At 35.4% G+C, this 20,795-nt stretch overlaps 1 protein-coding gene across 1 annotated transcript; it reads left to right on the top strand.

Moving 5' to 3' along the window:
• Positions 1-16,084: 16,084 nt before the first annotated feature.
• Positions 16,085-18,261, top strand: LOC122075601 (cinnamoyl-CoA reductase-like SNL6). The gene is made up of 5 exons (XM_042640682.1): positions 16,085-16,393; positions 16,498-16,658; positions 17,018-17,206; positions 17,317-17,651; positions 17,831-18,261. Exons 1-5 carry the CDS (start codon positions 16,252-16,254, stop codon positions 17,922-17,924), a joined length of 921 nt encoding a protein of 306 aa, XP_042496616.1. The 5' UTR covers positions 16,085-16,251; the 3' UTR covers positions 17,925-18,261.
• Positions 18,262-20,795: the final 2,534 nt, after the last annotated feature.

Raw genomic sequence — 20,795 nt, 5'->3', positions numbered from 1 at the left:
AAAAAAAAAAAAAAAAAAAAAAAAAAAAAAGAATAAAAACAAAAAAAACCTAACTCACTTTCATAGAAATCACGGTTGCACTTAGCATGAGCAACAAGCCTTTAAACCCCTAAGTTATCCTAGTGGACGATTTGTGTCTCGTGGGTGTTTGCAGTGAATATACACCCAAAATTCAGAATAAACAAATCCCAACCTTGGCTAAAGGTAAGGCTCATACCAATCCGGAGCAAAGATAATTTTTCTTACAAGGGACCCCCACACTTGAACATAATCATCTCATGAGTCAAATGTGATCTATGAGTGTTGTTAAGAGGATTCCACTACTAAAAAAAAAAAAAAACTGAATAGATAATTAATTTAAAATTATCAAAAGTCTTATTTTCTTTTTCAAAATTTTATAGTTTTGTTTTGACATGATTGAGTCCATCAATCCACTCTTTGTCTTTTCTCTTGTTATACCTTTCATAAACTAAAGAGAAATTGCTGTGCTATTTACTAGTTTCTAAGATTTTAACAGAATGCAACTATTATCAGAAGGCTTTTTTTTTTTCTTGGTAATAACTAAGAGGCATAAGACGATGCATGGTTGATTTTCAGTTCAAAATTTGATGCATGGTCAATCCAAGTCATTCCCTAAGTTTGCAAATTTAAGTGTGCCTCACTATAAAAGGCTTTTGGTTAAATAATGACTAATTTCTGACCTATTTGCTCTATGATGTATTCGCTAAACATTGATCATTAGCTTGTCATGTATTGGATTTTTTTTTTTTTGTAGTGATTCTAATTGTTGGATGTGATACAAAACTCATGGTTGCATTAGCTAGTATAATGTTTTTCATTCAATACTCATCACATGAGTCAAATGTGATCTATGAGTGTTGTTAAGAGGATTCCACTACTAAAAAAAAAAAAACTGAATCATCTCATGAAAAATGAAGAAAAAGTTAAATACCCCAACTGCCTAGTTATGTTTGGTAAAATGATAAGAAAGGAACATGTGTCAATTAACATCTCGAGTGTGAAACTAGCTAGCGCTTGCTCCTTTCTTTACATTTTACTAAAGGCATCTAGGCAGCACAGGGAAAATTACACCTGTGTTTTCAATAATTACACCCCTCCCCTACGTCTTAAAGATTCTAACATCAAGACTCATTCTATCAATGGCCGTTATGTCTTTTTAGGTCGTTGAGGTATCAATACTTGATCCCTGATTCCTAAGGTACAACATAAGATTTTGACCATTGAAGCAGCCAAGGGCATTGGTATCAATGACCGTTATGTTGGATCTATTAAGTGATGATTTCACCTAATAGTAAACCATTTAATGGCCAAAATACCCTTACTAGGTATTTACAAATTTCCTATCACTGATTCTCCACATATCCAATTTAATGTGTTGATATGCGCCTGAGCAACTATAAGATCTTTTTTTTTTTTCCTCTGAGGGTAGCAAAAATGTATTTGCAAAAAGACCTTTCATTTGATTGATCATATTCTTAATTTTCTCTCGCTTCTTTTTTTTTTTTTTTATTGATGGGTATCTAGGCTTTCGGTCTGATTAGTCCCGCGGGCCCATACTAACCCCACAACAATATGAACCGGGTCATACCAGGGTTGAATGAAAACCATTCAACTTTCACTAAAAACAGTAAAGAGCACTAAACACCCCGTATGAGTAGCCTAAGGTGTGTCTAGTAAGAGTCGAGCTCAGGACATCCGAATTTACTGCATCCAATTTTCTCTCGCTTAATTACTCTTCTTTGTTTATATTTCTCCCTATATCCATAAAGAGCATCGAAGATCATTTGGTACAAGCATCAAATTTATTTTCTTGCTTCATCGAGGCTCAAGAATATGATGACTGTTATGTATACGTGAATGTTATGAACCGATGATGTGGCAGGTTGGGTAGTTAGGAGTTGTTGTCTAAGAGAGAGATCTCAGATAAAGAGTTATATGAATATGTGTAGTAGTGGATTGTAGGTAGGAGACGTGGAGTATGGTAGTTATATGGGGGCGTGTTGCAAAAGATTGAGTCAAGTAATTATTAGTTACATTAGTTGGTAACTTTATGCATTTCAGTTACTTTGTATTTCCTATTTATTAAGATGAAAGAAAGAGTCAAACGTAGATTGAATCCCTATATTTTCTCTTTAGAGATAGATTGAGGGTAGCTCCCTCCCAGTTAGCTAAAACAGAGGTAGGCGACCTCCTAATTACGCAAAACCAATCCAAGAAATCCTTTTGTGTATTTTCTCTTCATGTCCGTATCAGTGATATAGCTGTCCAAAAAAGAAAAGGGAATGTATGAGATTCTGAGGCCGATACACAAAAAATAAAATAAGCTACCAATTTAACATGGAGTAGAGGTTTCAAGATTCCTTAAACCACAAAAGCTTTAGGTTCATTTCAAGATTCCTTAACGTGGTGGTAGAAAGAGTTAGGATCATTTCGATTTGAAGACTATTTTTGGTAGACGAATTGCTTTGGGGTTTGAAATTTCAAATTGTGGTTGTGGAACTGGTTTCAGATTTAGAGTTTATAAGAGACTTGAGAAAATAAAAGGAGATCATTATCTAATCATGCGAACTTTGTGGGCGTATTCTGTTTCTACAGCTGAGAATACGGCTACCAGATCTTTGGCTAATAATGGAATTGATGGCACTTCAGGTCATGCAAATCATCTTATGTTCCTCCACAGCTTCTCAACCGTACATCATTGTCAAGAGGCTTAATATTCTTAAACTCGCTCGCAGTGGTCATCTCATCCGGTTTATCTTATGGACTAAATTTGCTTTTGAGAAGTTGGATTCAATCTATGGTACATTCAAGAAGCCCTTGGAGATCACCGCGCCACCGCCTACCTACGCCATAAATTTGACGTAAGATCACACCCTGATCATCTTCTTTGGGTTTGATAGCCACATGGTTCTTGGGGATGTTAGGGTTGAAGATGAACAAATGAACACCAAACTAATATCGTTAAGGAGAGGAGATGTAATTGTTGAAAACACGTGTATAGATGTAATAAGGCCATAGTATGGGGGAGGGGGCTATAATTTTCCCTATCAAATATTAATAGGTGGATTGAGGACTTGAACCTTCTCCAGTGTAACCACTCCTTTCATTTCTTGGATCCTGATTAACAATTTAAGTGACCAAAAGTTATACGTTAATGATAGTTTTATATGTGCTTCCTTATGCTCTGGATATGCAGGGAGAGTTCAGAACTCAGAAGAGGAGTGCTCGAAGGACTTTCCCAGGCGAGGCGATTAAAGCTAGACAACACCAACATTTGGACTGATACAGAAGGACTAGTGAACATGATGTAGCAAGGAATCAAGGGCCATGAGAAGTTTGACCCTATCTAATGGACATTAAGGATCTTCTTGGGACAGGGCAAAGGTTTTAAATTAGAGAAAAGGTACAGATGTTTCGTTGATATAACACATCATTTAAGTGTTGTAACCAATGGGGTTGGTAGCCTAGTGGTGAAAATGCCCTCAATTCATCACCACTCAAGTCGGCTAGTAGCACTGCTCCCCGTACGGGGGCTTGTCCTAGGAGCTATGATCACTATAATGGAGCACCCTTTTTCATTACCAAAAAAAAAGTGTGTGTTGAATGATACATTACCTCATTTTATTAGTTAATTGTTAGAGTTTTAAGTTTCAAAACAACTAGTCTCTTCCTTTGTTCAAGTTCTTTGGTATTAGTAAAAACATGTGAGCTAAAGTTGACTATACATGTACTTTCTTATCAGTACATGTATAGTGTTAAGGGATACACTCATACATGTATATCATGCAAGGGACACACTTATACATATGGATACATACAAGGGACACACCTATACGTATGAATATATACAAGGGACACACCTATATGTACATATATTGACACCTATAGAGAATAGGTGTACCCTTTTTATGAAGGGACACATACCTGTACATACAGGTACCTGTAGACGTACAGGTACCTGTAGACGTACAGGTACGTTTGAGTCTATAAATACCCACTACCTACATGCCAAAAATTGATAACAAATCCAGAGAGCCATGTCTGTGTTTGTCTTGTACGTACACTCACAATAAATACGTTCAATTTTGTATTCCATTCTGTTTCTTCTTCTCTCTTCCTTCTCTTTAAGTTACTTAGTGTAGTTTACGGACTCCCTTTCTTAATCACATTAGGAGTGCTATCTTTGTGATTAGAGGGTGATTTTATCTTGGAGGTAAAAGAGTAGGTCGACCCTTTATGCGTAAATCAGGGGCTCTTTAACACCTTAAGGAAAGTATCTTATACGACTTCACCCTACTGTACCTGCGTATGGAACTTTTTGTTGCTTCAATTACTATACTCAATACAAGGACTACACCTCAAATGTTAGTATAATATTTACATTCATTTTAGAAAAAAAAAAATTAACACTTCATCCTTAATATTCTGAGACCAACAATCTTATGGTGTTAAATATCTTTGTGTTAGATATGGCTGACAAAGAAATACCCATTGAGGTTACTGATAAGGATGGATCAACTGAAGGTCTTCCTGCTAGAGAAATACTGCCAACTACTGGATTTACTGCATCTCAAACTACTCTTGGGGCAACTAATGTAGCAAATTCCATTCAACCTGAAATGGAAAAATTGAGAATCAATTCTGAATTTGATAATATCGCTCAGTTTGATGGAGAAAACTTTAAACGGTGGAAGCAAATGATGTTCTTTGCTCTCACCCAATTGGGAGTGGCTTTTGCATTATTTGAACCAAAACCAGGTCCAAGTGAGGATCCAGTTTTGGATGCAGAGAGGATTACTTGGGTACAAGCAGATTTTCAATGTAAGAATCGTATTCTTAATGCATTCTCCAATAATCTTTACAGTGTGTATCATTACTTGGACTATGCATCCATGATATGGAAGGCATTTTGTAGCAAATACACACTTGATGATGCAGGACAATGAAAATATGTGGTAGCTAATTTCCTTAATTTTCAAATGCAAGATGGTGAAAATATTTCTTCCCAAATAGATAAATTTCAAATATTAGTTGAAGATTTGTCTAAAGAGAATATTATATTTCCTGATGCATTTGTGACTGGATCACTACTTGAAAAACTTCCATCCTCTTTGAATACATTTAAATTAAATATGAAACATAGGAGGAATGAATGGACGTTTGAACAAGTGGTTATCAGAATTAAAATTGAGGAGAGGAACAAGGCTAAAGATAAAGAACAAAAATCCCTTGGATATACAAGACTCAAGGCTAATCTTGTTGAGACTAAGAAACAAGGTTCATTCAAGAGGACACTTCAAGTGAGAAAGGACAAAAACTTTAAGAAACCAAAGGTTATCTGTTTTGCTTGTGGTAAACCGGGACATTTCAAAAAGGATTGTCGCAACAAGAAGTTTTTGAAATCTGAAAAGGCGAAGGCAAATCTGATTGAAGAAAATATTTTTTCAGCAATGATTACTGAAGTGAATATGGTAGAAAAACCAACGGACTGGATCATTGATACTGGTGCTGCCAGACATATTTGTGAAGATTAGAGTTCCTTTAATAAGTATACTACCATCAATACTGGTGATAAAGTCTATATGGGTAATTCACAAACTTCAAGCGTCATTGGTAAAGGTGATATCATTTTAAAGTTCACTTGAAGGAATAAACTCATCTTGAACAATGTGCTCCATGTTCCAGAAATTCGTCGCAACTTAGTTTCTAGTCCTCTTCTTATCAAGGCAAGAATGAAGATGTCATTTGATTCTGACAAAGTTGTTATTCTTAAGAATGATGCTTATATTGGAAAAGGTTACCTCAATGAGGGCCTCTTTGTAATAAGCATTTGTGAAATTATGAATGAAAAATCTAGTAGTTTTTCAGTTTATTTGGTTGATTTTTATAATACTGGCATGATAGATTAGTTCATTGTAATTTTGCTTACATTGCAAAAACCTTTACATAAATGTCCTATTTGTGTTGAAGTAAAGTTCACTAAAAAACCTACTTGATTTAATACATAGTGATCTATGTAACTTTAAATCTATTGAGTCTAGACGTGGTAAGAAATATGTAGTAACTTTCATTAATGATTATTTTAGATTTACTAAGATTTACTTACTTTAGACTAAAGATGAAGTAGGAAATACTTTTATAATTTTTAAAACTGAGGTGGAAAATCAGTTAGGGAGAAAAATAAAAAAATTAAGAACTGTTAGAGGTTCTGAATATTATAGCCTTTCAAATTTTTGTGAAGAAAATGGTATAATACATGAAACTACAACTCTTTATCAACCAGAATCTAATGGGGTGGTTGAAAGAGAAAACAGAACTCTAAAAGAAATGATGAACTGCTTGCTAATAAATTCAGGATTACCTGATGACATGTGGGGAGAAGCAATTCAAACTGCTTGTTATATTTCAAATAGAGTACCTCATAAAAAGGCAGGTTTATAACCATATAAGTTATGGCTTAAGAGAAAATCAAATCTCAGACATTTAAGGATATTGGGTTGTTTGGCAAAAGTTGCAATACTAGAACCTAAAAAGAAGAAATTAGGGTCTAAAACTATTGATTGTGTTTTTATTGGATATGTTGTCCATCATTCTACATACAGGTTTTTAGTTATAAAAACTATAGAAGATGTGTTAGAAGAATATGATATAATAAAATCAAGAGATGCGGAATTTTTTTAGAATATTTTTCCCTTAAAATCTAATTTGATTGATAATCATGTTGGTTATAATAATCCCGATTTGAATAATGAAATATCAAATATAGATAATATTTTACCACAAAACCTTGATAAAAATCAATTAGGAAGTGTAAAAGACAAAAAAAAGCTAAATATCTAGGAGATGGGGCTTGTGTATATTATTGGCAAAGATCCTTTATCATATAAAGAAGCAAATACATCCCTAAATGCTATTTTTTGAAAAGAAGCAATCAAAAGTAAACTAGATTCAATCATTGCAAATCATACTTGGAAATTAGTGTATTTACCACAAGGTTCTAAAGGGTTAGAGACTAAGTGGATATTTCGAAAGAAATTAAAACCTAATGGAACCATTGACAAATATAAAACTAGACTTGTAGTCAAAGGTTTTAAACAAAAGAAAAATTATGACTATTTTGATACTTTTACTCCTGTGGCTAGAATAACAACTATAAGAACTATGTTAGTTGTGACTTCCATATATAATTTAGTTATACATCAAATGGATGTAAAAAGTGTTTTCCTAAATGGAGATTTAGAAGAAGAAATTTATATTAAACAACTAGAATGACGTATTGTATCAGGGCAAGAACAAAAAGTTTGTAAACTAGTGAAATCTTTATATGGACTGAAACAAGCCCCAAAACAATGGCATGAAAAGTTATCACAAATGGATTTCATGTAAATGAAGCCGATAGGTGCTTATATAGTAAATTTCATTTAGATAAAGATGTATTTATAATTCTATATGTAGATGATATGTTAATTTTTTGTACAAATTTAAACATTGTAAAACAGAATAAAAAACTCTTGATGTCTAACTTTGATACTAAAGATATGGGTGGAGTAGATATAATTCTTAATATAAAAGTTATAAAAAAGAATAATGAGATAATATTATCTCAGGCCCACTATGTAAAAAGTCTACTTAAAAAATATGGTTACTATGAAATAACACCAATTAAAATACATTTAAAAATTAGATGTCATTTACAAAAGAATCAGGGTGAACCAGTTTTACAAAAGAGATATTCTTAAATAATTGGTTCAGTTTCATATATTATAAATTGTACTAGACCTGACATAGCCTTAGCAGTTGGAAAGTTAAGTCAACACACTCATAACCCAATTAAAGAACATTGAAAGAAATTGAGTATCTATTAAGATATTTAAAGGGTACAATGAGTTATGGTTTATATTATAGTGGAAATCCAGCTGTCTTAGAAGGCTATTGTGATGCTAATTGGATATAAGATACAAATGAATCATTAGCAACAAGTGGATATGTATTCTCTTTAGAAGGTGGAGAGATTTCTTGGAAATCAGTAAAACAATCCTGTGGGACATGATCTACCATGGAAGCAGAATTTATTACTTTAGAAAAATTAGGAACTGAAGCTGAATGGCTAAGGAACTTGATGGCAGGTATACCATTATGAAAAAAAATCAATTCCTTCTATATTTATTCATTGTGATAATCAGGCTGCAATTGCTAAAATAAAAAACAAAGTATACAGTGTCAAGCAAAGATATATACGCTTATGACATAATCTCGTAAGGCAATATATAAGTGAATGAACAATAGCTATTGACCTTTTGAAATCAGAAAGCAATATTGTTGATATATTTACAAAGCCTTTATCTACAACTATAATTAATGAATTATCAAAGGGAATGAGCTTAAAGCCTGTTTCATAGATCAAGTGATGGATACCCAACCTATGTGAAGATGTCTAAATCCTGAAGTAGCTTCAATGGGTAAAAATGAAGTCACCAAATGATCTGTCAAGTACTACTAATTTAGCTCATTCTAGAATTATGGGGGTAGTAAAAGAAAGTAGTATCATTACAAGACAGAGGTTGAATAATAAACTTTTAATCAAGCTAAAACCCATAAATTGTGGGGGTGTATTAATTGTGATGCACATTATGGATTAACCTAAGTGGATGTAGGAGGTGAGACCGCCTACCGATGAGAATCTTAAAGCAAATTCTTTAAACATTCATGAGTCCAAGATAGGGGACATGGCCAGTAAAAATGTAGAAACTTTATAAAAGGGATGTCACGTTAAGTCGACTGATAGGATATGGATAATGAGCTTATCGGTTACACAGATGAATAAATGTTCAATAAGTCTGACTTAACCTGTATTCTGTAGCGAAGATCATTAGACCTAGTATAGATTCAAGTCTACAAGACACCTACAACGATGTATTCTATTATGTTTAATATACTAAGTAATTCTTTTCCTAGTCATTCTTGTTATTTTGAAACTTGTGGGGGATTGTTGGAGTTTTAAGTTTCAAAACAACTAATCTCTTCCTTTGTTCAAATTCTTTAGTATTAGTAAAAGTATGTGAGCTAAAGTTGACTATACATGTACTTACTTATCGGTACATGTGTAGTGTTAAGGAATACACCCATACATGTATATCATGCAAGGGGCACACCTATACATATAGATATATACAAGGGATACACCTATACGTATGGATACACACAAGGGACACACCTATATGTACATACATTGACACCTTTAGAGAATAGGTGCATCCTTCGTATGAAGGGATACATACCTGTACATACAGGTACCTGTAGACGTACAGGTACACCTGTTCACGTATGGGTACATTTGGGTCTATAAATACCCACTGTCTACATGCCAGAAATTGATAACAAATCCAGAGAGTCATGTCTATGTTTGTCTTGTACGCTCATAATAAATATGTTCAGTATTGTATTCCATTATGTTTCTTCTTCTCTCTTCCTTCTCTTTAAGTTACTTAGTATAGTTTACGGACTCCCTTTCTTAATCACATTGGGAGTGCTACCTTCGTGATTAGAGGATGATTTTATCTTGGATGCAAAAGAGCAGATCGACCCTTTATCCACAAATCAAGGGTTCTTTAACACCTTGAGGAAAGTATCTTATACGATTTCACCCTACTATATCTACGTACGGAACTTTCTGTTGCTTCAATTACTATACTCAATACAAGGACTACATCTCAAAGGTTAGTATAATATTTGTATTCATTTCAGGAAAAAAAAAAAAATTTAACACTGCCTCATTAATATTCTGAGACCAACAAATGCATATTTTAACTTTCTAATATGATTTGCCAAAATTTGGGAGATGGATAAAATACTGAATTATATATGGAATGACCTGTGGATTCCAAGGTACCTTCCTTTAAGGAACTCTATGTAGGGACTACTCCATCCCCAATCCACTCTTTGCAAGTTAAGTGATCTATTCGTTGGGAACGACTTGAATTCTAGTTTGCTGATCTTTTTTCTCCCCTCCATACAGTTAATGACATTTTGAAAATTCCATTGAACTATCAAACAAATGATTTTTGTGGTGCCATCTCTCTAAAATAGGAATTCTAACCATTAAATTGGCTGCTAAATTTCTCAATTCATATGAGAATACTAATCCCAGTGGATTATCTAATAGGTGTATTTGTTCATCTCTTTGCACACACTGATGAAGATACTTAAGGGAACTCCATACTCACCCTAAATTTAAGACATTTTTTTGGAGAGTTTGCTATGGTGGTTTCCCCATTAAGGATACCCTAGGGAAATGGATGCAAATTGACCATACCCGTGCTTTGTGCCAAAATCAATCTGAATCCATATGGCACATTTTTATCTCTTGTGAATTCACCAAATGGATTTGGGTTGCGAGTCTGTTGGGGTTACACATTGAACATCTCTCCGTTACCTGATTTCAGAATTTAGGTGTTGTACGTTTTTAATTCTAATTTAGTTCCGAAGAACAACCTTAATATTTTCTAATCTACTTCTATAATAATTTGTTATTTTATTTTTTTTGGTAAAAATTTGTTATTTTATTTGAAATCATAGGAATTCTATAATCTTTAAATATGATAAACGTAACCCTTTCAGAGTCCTTTCACCGACTCTATTGTGGCTTAATTGCCTAAATTATAAAATAACACCTCAAAGATTGAAACTATGGTACCAGACCTAATACCCCTTGGGCCAATGCCATATATTTCAAACCTTGACACGTACACCTTGATATGTGTCCCTGTTGCAAAACCAAGTCTTACTTTATGTGATTGGACACAATGTTTAATTTTTAAAGGAGAATATATCTCATTCAAAATTAACTATGTGATGACAAGGAATCCCACCGAAGCTTAGGGGTTCCTCCTCGTGGTGTAGGAAGCATAAGTGAAGTTTTGGTAAGTCATGAAAGTATGGACGAATCATGAAAATCTATACAATCGTTTTTGTATACCAAACATCCATATTGATGTTTATAACACTCTTCCTTCACTTTCCTTTTGGTTCAGGCCCACCAATAAAGTAGTTTTTTTTTTGGTCAACATTGCTTATAAGCCAATAGTTAGAAAACGTATTTTGGAGATGTTGACTCTGTTTCCTCCTCCGTTATGTAAGTTGTTTTTCTCTTTCTATAAAAAATTAAATTAAATTAAAAACCCTTCTTCCAACCTCTTTTAGAGAGATCATTTTTGTAATTTCCTCGCCCTTCTCCTCTCCTCCTCCTCAGCCTCTATTTGTTTCAAAATGGGAAAACCACCGTAGAGGATTGAAAGATTTTCGATCAAGGGATTTGGCATTGGTGGATGGATTGAGTAACCTAAAGTCAGAATAGAAGCAGCCCCTCGAAGTTGAATTGGGACAAACGAAACTAGAAGTGTTTAGTGATGGGGAAGGATGGTCAAAGAGATGGGGATGGGAAGGTGAGGTCCTTTTTCGAGAAGACAACAAACTCAATGGGTACTGAGAGGTTAATTCTCGACTTTTGAAATCCATCTACTGAGTTGTTCATTCTCCCGACTCTGAACTTCAACTTCTTTTTGCAACCCTAATGAAGAAGATGAAGAAAGTTCAGTCCTAGTTGAAGTTCTTTTTCACACCAAAGTAGTAATCATATATGGTGTTAACAAATGGTGTAGTGTACATTAGTCTCTCCCTCTCTTTTTCATCACACAAAAATAGGAGGCCAATGAGAAATGAAAGAAAGAGATAGATACAAGAAAGCACTAGCATATGCTACGTAGCCTGACAATACGTGTTCTTGTTATAGCAAACACCAAGAAATACAAAAATAAACAAAATCAGATCCACACAACACAGAGATTTAACGAGGTTCATACACCGATGTGATGTGCTACGTCATCAGGCGAAGAAGAAGATGTCTCACTATGCAGAAGAGAGATTATACCTAAGCAGTGAGAAAACTCGCCCTAAAACCCTAGCTCAAAAAATCCCCAAATTACACAATCATGTTTAACAAGACGATAGTACATTATATACTCCAAATCACAGGTTGACCCATCAGGTCACGGTCAATCCGACGAACCATACCGCACCCCATACGAAATCAATGTTGGGCTCTGGGCTTGAGCGTCTGGTTCCAATCACAGATCTCAAAAAATTTTCTATTCAGATCGTCACCAAAATATATCAAACGAGTCATTCTTCAAAACAAGTCAAGAACTCATGGTAAACTTAACAGTTCTTTCTCCCTAACAAACAGCCTCACAGGTCACACCTCCAATAAATTGTGCCACATGCAACAAGGTCGTGCCAGATGATGGCGCACCCTAGTGCCTCCGTATTATGTGCCAATAAAATACGATAGAATTTCTAATCACATGAAATGCATTTCTTATTTAAAAAAAAAAATCGATTGAAACTTTCATCGATCCTTTAAACAAATATAGAACCATACACGTACGTACGTTTGGATTAATGACAATTTTAAATTGATCTTTTGGTCTAACTGATAATCTATTGACATAAAACCAGACGCGGTTTCAAATAAATCCGTTTTGACTTGAACTGATCATTGATCTATTAATAATTTCTTACCATCGGACTTTTTCAATTCAAGTGATCTTTGATCTAATTAATATTCTCGTACCATTGGTTTTTTTCAACAATGTAGTCTTTGACTCTTGGTTCTTCTGTTACAACTTGGATCCATTAGAATGTAAATTCTTTAGGTAACCCCACTCATCTTGCCTAAGGTGAAGCGTGGGGGGAGAATAAAGAAGGAAAGAGAAAAGAACGTTACCTGGTCGTGTGCTCTTGTGTCTAGACCACTTTTAGTTAAAATACGTTTTAAACGCGTTTAAAACACAATTACGTTTTTTTGCCGTTTAAAATGCGTTTTCCCGTATGCTATTATACAATACGAAAAAAAAAACAGAAACGACAAAAGAATCCGTTTTAAACTCGTTTTAAACGGCCATTTTAATTGCGTATCCGTTTTTTAAGGATAAAATAGGAATTTTATTAAAAAAATTAATTAATTAATTTAAAAAAAAAAAAAACTATTAGTAAAAGCGAAAAGTGAAGACAATATGGTACTTGGTTTTTAACTTCCATACTATTTATAGGGAAAAAATCTCATCTTCTTATAGCCCATTGAGTAAGGAGAAACTAAAGCTAGCAACATCTCATTTTCTTGTAGCCCATTGGGCTATTTTATCTTGGGACTCCCAGAGCTTTTGGAACATTAAATGCATGTATACATGTAATAATCTCTCAAATTGCATGAGTATACTACCGTTTTTTTGAAAACTACACGTTTAATACTCGTACCGTTCGTTTTCGTCCGTTTGCCATTTTCTGTTTTTGACATTTTTTTGATTGTACCATTCATCGTTTTTATCTGTTTAAAACCTGTACCTTACGTTTCTTTTTTTTGTCGTTCCCATTTTAACTAACAATGGTCTAGACATGGGGATGGCGGACGAACTATCTTGCCCTTCATTATTAGATGTTTGGATACATATTTCCATTGATTTTTGTGTTGCCCAAGGGGTTACACAACCAGGTAACGTCTCTCTCTAAAAAAATTATATAAGAACCATATTCATTTGCATTCTCCACATCTAGACACATGAGGCAGGCTGTGAAAAACACCCTTGCCCGACGGCCCGCCCCATGTGTCTAATGCAGGAGAATGCAAGCAAATAGGGTTCTCTAGCCCAATTATATATAAGAAAAAGGACAAGAGATTGTTGTTTAGTCGCGTGGTTCCTTCGCTAATTATGGGGCCAGACAAGTATAGAATCTTCCACATTTATGAGATTTTTTAATTCATAAGGGTAGAATGTTAATTTCGCTTACTCTTGTGTTTAGACGCGGTGAATCTCTTTCTTTTTCCCATAAAAGAAGAGGATTCTAGCTAACAACATCTAACATGGAATCATGTATCGGTATTGGATCGGCCGTATTGGATCAGTATCGGCTGAGACCGATCCTGAGATGGGTATTGGTATCGTCCTGGGCATCGGATACAGATCCGGATCGACCGATCCGACCCGATTCGTTAAAAAAATATTTTTTTTAAACGACGAACAGAGAAGAGAGAGAGAGAGAGAGAGAGACTCGTCTTCGGTTTACTGAACCCCCTTTTCGATGGAACGCCGTGGCAAAATTGCCCTTCTCTCCGGCTGGATTGTTCAGAAGATGAGCCACCGTGGTCTTCCTAGCAATGATCAACTGATTGTTCCATGGTCTTCTTGTATTTCTTGTGTTTGATTAGCATTCGTATCAATTTGCAGAAATTTCTTGGGTTTTCGCCTCCGAGTGGGGCTCCCGGTGCTGGGTTGTTTCCGATGCCAGATCCAAAGATCAATTGATTTGGTTTTGCAGACGGTGGGGAAAAGGGAGAAAGGGGTTTATTTTGCTGGGAAGCAGCTCGAAGATGGCCGTACTCTCGCCGACTACAATATCCAGAAAGAATCAACGTTGCGCTGGAAAGAGAATCCAAGGGATTCCTCACCTGAGACCTGTTGAATACAAGAGATCTAGATTACCCAGGAATTGCAGGACTGTAAACCGACCATATGGTGCAATGTTATCTGGGACTGCGGTCAGGTAGAGAATCATTCGAGCCTTCTTGGTGGAAGAGCAAAAGATTGTGAAGAAGGTATTGAAGATCCAAAAGGCCAAACAAAAGCAAGCCCTCAAAACTTGAAATCGTCTGTAATTCCGATCTCGTACAATTCCTTGTAATACCACATTCAGGGGTGACACGTGTATTGATATCAATACAATGGTCCAGATATGGTACAACTAATAAAATATTAAATAATTGAAGAGGCATTTAAATCAGATCTAGATCATTGTATTAATATCAATACATGTGTCACCCCTTGAAGGTGGTATTACACGGAATTATACGAGATCGGAATTGCAGACGATTTTTTTTCCAAAAGCTGAAATGTGTGAAAAGAAAAAAAATTGAAGAAATGATTTTTAGTGAGTTTATTGGTTGAGGTGTTGTGCCGTCCTCTACCATACTTGTTTTCAGATATTTGATTTAAATAAAAAATTGGCCGATCCAGGAAAACTGTACAAGTTCCCATCCTTATCGATATCGATCCATATCATATCGATATCAGCTATGACCGATACCAATACCAATAACTAAATCAGTGGAATTGAGCCAAAAAAAACCTATAATGTTTTTTTACTTTTTCTTAGAAGAGCAGGTCCAATCGATTCAGGTTCAATTTCAAACCAAATTAAACCAGACCCTGACCCAGGTCCAGCTTTATTGCACCATCGGGGGTAGCAATTAGCATGCTACGCAATCTCCATAAAAACAAGTTCGCACAATCCTGAATAGTCTATATAAATGCCACGTGGAAATTATATGCACCATGGAACCTGTCTAAGAATCAGTCGCTTCTCACTCAAACATCGCCAAGATCGATTGGAATCATGTTTTAGATATCGTGTAACGGGGATAGATATCGTGTATCTAGATCGGATTGAATTAAGGATGGTATAGATTAGTATTGGACATATCAGACAGTTTTACCATCAAAGATACTGGTATCATGGGTTATTCTAACCATTATACCCTGTATCCATTCTGTGCACCAATCAAGTATCATTATTGGTGTCAGCCGATATTGATACAGTTCTCCCGATACAGCCGATCCAAAGCCATATCCAAAACCATGATTGGAATTGGCCGAGTCAATTCAGGATCAATTTGTGTATCCGCAGAATCTGACCCGGTCTCGAATACGAATTCTTAATTCTTGACTAGTCAAGAAAGACTTCTAGTTCTAGGCTTCTAGGAATGAACGCCTAGAGAATCATTTTTCATTTTAAAAGGAGAATCTCAAATAAACCGTTCACCTATGGGAAAACGTGGCAGAATCTCGGTGGAGGCCGTCTTGTTTAGTTTGTCCCACCTGAACGGGAGGCCCTTAAAATCAGTTTCCTCTTTCCAATTTTTATCAGAATTTTACAAGAAAACAAATTCTCTCTCTTCGCTTTCTCCGCTACCCCTTTTCTTTATATTTGATGCCATCTTTGCCTCAACTAACCACTTCCCAACCATCTACTCACCTCACCACACTCTTTGAATGCTACCATTCCTTCACTCCCCCCTTTTAAATACCACAAGCCCCATCTACCCCTTCTTCCTTGTCCAACCCAAACCCACCTTCTACTCCTCCTCCCTCTCTCTCTCTCTAAGAGACTCTGAGTGAGAATATGGCACCAGTTGCGTTCGATGACTACGCCTCACTATCAAGAACCGTGTGTGTTATGGACGCTTCAGGTCCCCTTGGTTCTTCCCTTGTGGATCGTCTTCTCCAAACAGGCTACACCGTACATGCTGCCCTTCAAAACCATGGTGGGTCATCTCCTCCACCAATACCATCTTCTCTTCAACTCTGCTTTTTTTCGGTTATTTGGTTTGTTAATTTTTCGGGGTTTTGTTTCTCTTCTTCTCAACAGGTGATTCACAAGATTTGAAGAGACTTTGCGTTGACAACAACAAGAACCTCAAAGTCTTCCATTCAGATCCCTTCGATTACCAGAGCTTAATGGATGCCTTGAAGGGTTGTTCTGGCTTGTTCTACACCTTCGAACCTCCACAAGACCAACCCACCTTCGATGTATGTTAATGGCTCCTTTCTGCTTCTTCTTCTCTTCTCTTCTCTCTTCCCAACATGAATGAACCAAAAATAAAGGTTGCAGAGGAACACAAGAAACCCCCTTTTTTTCTCCACAAGTAATATATTTTCCCCACTAAAAATATAAACCATATTCATTTTGCCACGTGTCTTTAACTGCTAAAATAGAAATGTAAAGGGTTTCAACTTTCAATACTGAAACCTGCAATCTAAGGAGATGGAAGCTATCTGGGACAAGGAAGAAGGGATTTGAGTTGTCAATTACTAAAATACCCTCATGTTGTGCTAGATCTTCAAATGAGCTGAGGTTAATTCTGTGATGTGAAATTTGTTTGTTGCAGGAATTTATGGCGGACGTGGAAGTGAGAGCAGCGCACAATGTGCTGGAGGCGTGCGCACAGACTGACACGATAGATAAAGTCGTGTTTACGTCGTCAGTAACGGCCGTTATCTGGACAGAAGACAGAAAGTCAACCTCTGACTTTGACGAGAGGAACTGGAGCGACGTCAACTTCTGTAAAAAATTCAAGGTACACGGAAAGGGCATTTTGGTCCTTATAAACACTACCACTACATCGTAAACTCAGATTTCTTGCCCTTATTGTGATAGTTATTTACGAGGTTACCCTTAATGTAATAGTTATGGCACGCATTATCTAAGACGCTAGCGGAGAAGACGGCTTGGGCTTTGGCGATGGACCGCGGGCTTAGCATGGTGAGCGTAAACGCTGGGCTTCTATTGGGTCCTGAGCTATCGATCACGAATCCATATCTGAAAGGAGCGGCTGAGATGTACGAAGATGGAGTGATGGTGACGGTTGACCTAAAATTCCTTGTGGACGCTCATATCTGCGTTTTCGAAGACGTATCAAGTTACGGCCGTTATCTTTGCTTCAACCACGTCATCAATAGACCCGAAGACGCCGTGAAGTTGGCCCAAATGCTAACGCCCGCCTCTGCTTCCGCACCTGAAAGGTCAGTATGAGTGATAATTTCGTCTTTTCGTATAAGTCTAAATTGGTTAGCTGTACACGTTTGAATTAATGGCGTGTCACTTTTTTGCATTAATGAGGACGGTTGATAGTTAAGATGACGTGGTATTTTATCAATCCTGAATCGTCGGATTGGCATCTTATTTTTATTTCTTTTTTCAGTTGCGAGGAATCCAGGATTTTCGAGCAGAGGATAAGTAATAAGAAGTTGAACAAACTGATGGTGGAATTCAGAAGTAAGAGTATCATGGAGTGATGAGAAAATCTGACCGTCCAAGAAATGAACGGCTGGGAAGATGAAACGTCACCAACCTGGGCCCGCAATTATTCAAGAAATTGTATTAAATTTTGTAAACATTATTATTATTACTATTACTGTTATGGGATACATGGGGTTCGCCCTTAATTAAATAAAACCACTGGGGCTGCAAATGCAATGTATATGAAGTTAGTGTACATGCATATGTGTCTTTTTTGGTGAGAGAGAGTGGTTTATTCATCAGAGCAATTTCTCTGATCATCCTCCTTTCCCTTCTTCTTGTATGTATTGACTTTTTCACAGATCAAATGATTTGAGGAGAAGATGCTAACAATGAATTTTCTCAACCATTAGATTGGAATCCAACTAACAACTTAGGTCATTTTGGTCAATTCTGAATTAACAAACTAATTTTAACATCTCCCAGAGAAATGCTTTCTCTAGCTCTACAAAAGGGTTCTTATTCATATTTGCAGTGAGTTTGATACATGGTATGAAGGTTTAAGAGTACATAATTGGACATGGAATTGGCCTCTTTTGATTTTGATTCGAATTGATTAAAATCTAAAAAATAGAATCATGAAGCAAAGATTTTCACAGATCTATGATTTTTTTGAGTTCTTTATTCAAAAGTCTTATAGATCATATTGTCAGAAATAAGATTATTTTTTTATTTTTTATTTTTCAAAAGAATATGAAAAACATACAAAATTGAATATCTAAATATATTCTTTTTTTTTTTTGATATATAGGGTGTTCGGATCTTTGACCCGACTAGTCCTTAAGGTCACTGTGATACCGCTTACACAGGACTAGATCAGTTCGAGACGGAAACTCTTGTGCGGTTGCCCCAAGAAATTAAGTTGTTGTGCGGTTGCCCCAAGAAATTAAGTGCAGCAATGAAGGTTTCTAATATATTCATGGTCAGCACAAAAGAGAAAGTTTGGAAATCAGGAATAATCAAAATTGGGATTGATCAATTCCATCAATTCTAATATATTTCTTTGAATCATATACACCTATTGATGTTTGGATTAGGTTTTTATGTATCAGTCTTGGCTGATACTGGATCAGTAAACAATATGAACATGCTATGAGCAAAGGGTATAATTATAAAAATATGATATCAAATTATTTATAGGGTTAAATTTATACCATTGATCTCATGGTGGACATATGGAGTACCAAACAACTACAGCTCATAGATGATCTCTACATTCCACAACATTGCTTAGGTCAATCTTTTAATAATGAACTAACATATTAATTGATAGATGACCTAATTGAATGTTAACAGAAGTGATTTTGTACTATGACCTTATGGTGGACATGTCATATATCATAGATGGTCTCTAGAGTCCACTTATGGCTTAGGATAATCCGTCAAAATGAATTAACAAATTAATTAGCCTCTTCAACGAAATTCATTCCAAAGGTTAGCAATATGTAGATTCCACTACATTGCTTAGGTCATGTTGTCAATAATGAGTTCACAAGTTAAGTTAAATATGTATTCCACTAAGTTTACATTCATTGAGCTAGACTCTTATTATTTTTTAAATAAGTAAGTTAATTTGGTTTAATGCCACAAAGACTAGAAGGAAATATTCCACAAAGTCAAATTCATACTCATATTATCTTATGGTGGATGTATGGAATATTATAAAAGCCAAATCATATCTGATCCTAAGGGTGTCAAAACTTAGCCAGAATTAATAAGATCAATCTGAATCAAAATTGATATGAGCTTATCAAATCATGTTTTGGGCTGAGGTTTTGTAAAATCGAAATCAAATCGGACTGCATTGAAATCAATACACTGAACAGAACTTCAAAATCAGACCAAATCCGATAAGAAATCAATTTCAACCCAAAATTTATTTAAAAAAAACACACGTACATTTACTTTCATACTTTTAATATATTTATATGCTAAATCAAAATCAAACTGAAATCAATGCATCCTTATTAATTCATTCTCACATTAAAATCAGTCCAAGCCGACCGATTGACACCCTTGCTGATCTCAATGAGGCTTACAACATTGCTTAGGACATGAATGTACATTTTTTTTTTATCTCATATATGATGGTCATACAGATCAATATATAATATAATACAAGTCATCAAGATCATAAACCTAAGAGAATATAGACCACATCAGGGTTTAGGTCATGTTGTTAATTTATTATCAATAAATTGATTATTCTGTTACATTTTACCTAATAAAGTAACTAAAGTCTGCAAGTACATGAATAAATTGATTATTAATATCTCTCATCCCTAGAGTTCAATTAGCATTGTTGAGGTCAAATTTTCAGTAATGTAGTAACAATTAAGTATCTCCCTCCTCTGTGTTGAAGTTTCCGTCCAATAAAATAAAGTTTTCACATGAGCATATTTAAACTCATTTATCTCATGGTCGACATATGAAATATAAATATATCCCATACAAGTTGAGATCATATAGAATTCTTAGATGCCATAAAATTATTAAATTAATTGTCAAAAATGAATAAATTAACAAAAACCTCGTTTCTAAAGTCAAGGAAAAGGTTGGGAACACTAGCGTTGTGTCCGGCCAGCACTGTACGTGTCTGTCTCTCTGCTCCCTTGGAGATGTCCCCCTTACCCTTCCCATCTTAGTCTGTACAATGTGTGAACCATTAGTTCCAGGAAAGATAACGACGTGCCCAACTTAAGAAGTTTACATATGTTCAGAGTTTATATGTATATTCATTGTTATTCTTATGGTGGATAAAAGGAAAATCATACAAGTTGAGGTCATGGATGATCCTTGGGCCTATTTCGAGAATCTAGATCCTCTTCAATTGCGGTGCATGCATCCAATGATTGATTTTTTTTTTT

This window comes from Macadamia integrifolia, chromosome 4 (genome assembly GCF_013358625.1).
Source record: "Macadamia integrifolia cultivar HAES 741 chromosome 4, SCU_Mint_v3, whole genome shotgun sequence".
Classification (NCBI taxonomy): Eukaryota; Viridiplantae; Streptophyta; class Magnoliopsida; order Proteales; family Proteaceae; genus Macadamia; species Macadamia integrifolia.
This window is presented reverse-complemented; position numbering and strand designations above follow the sequence as displayed.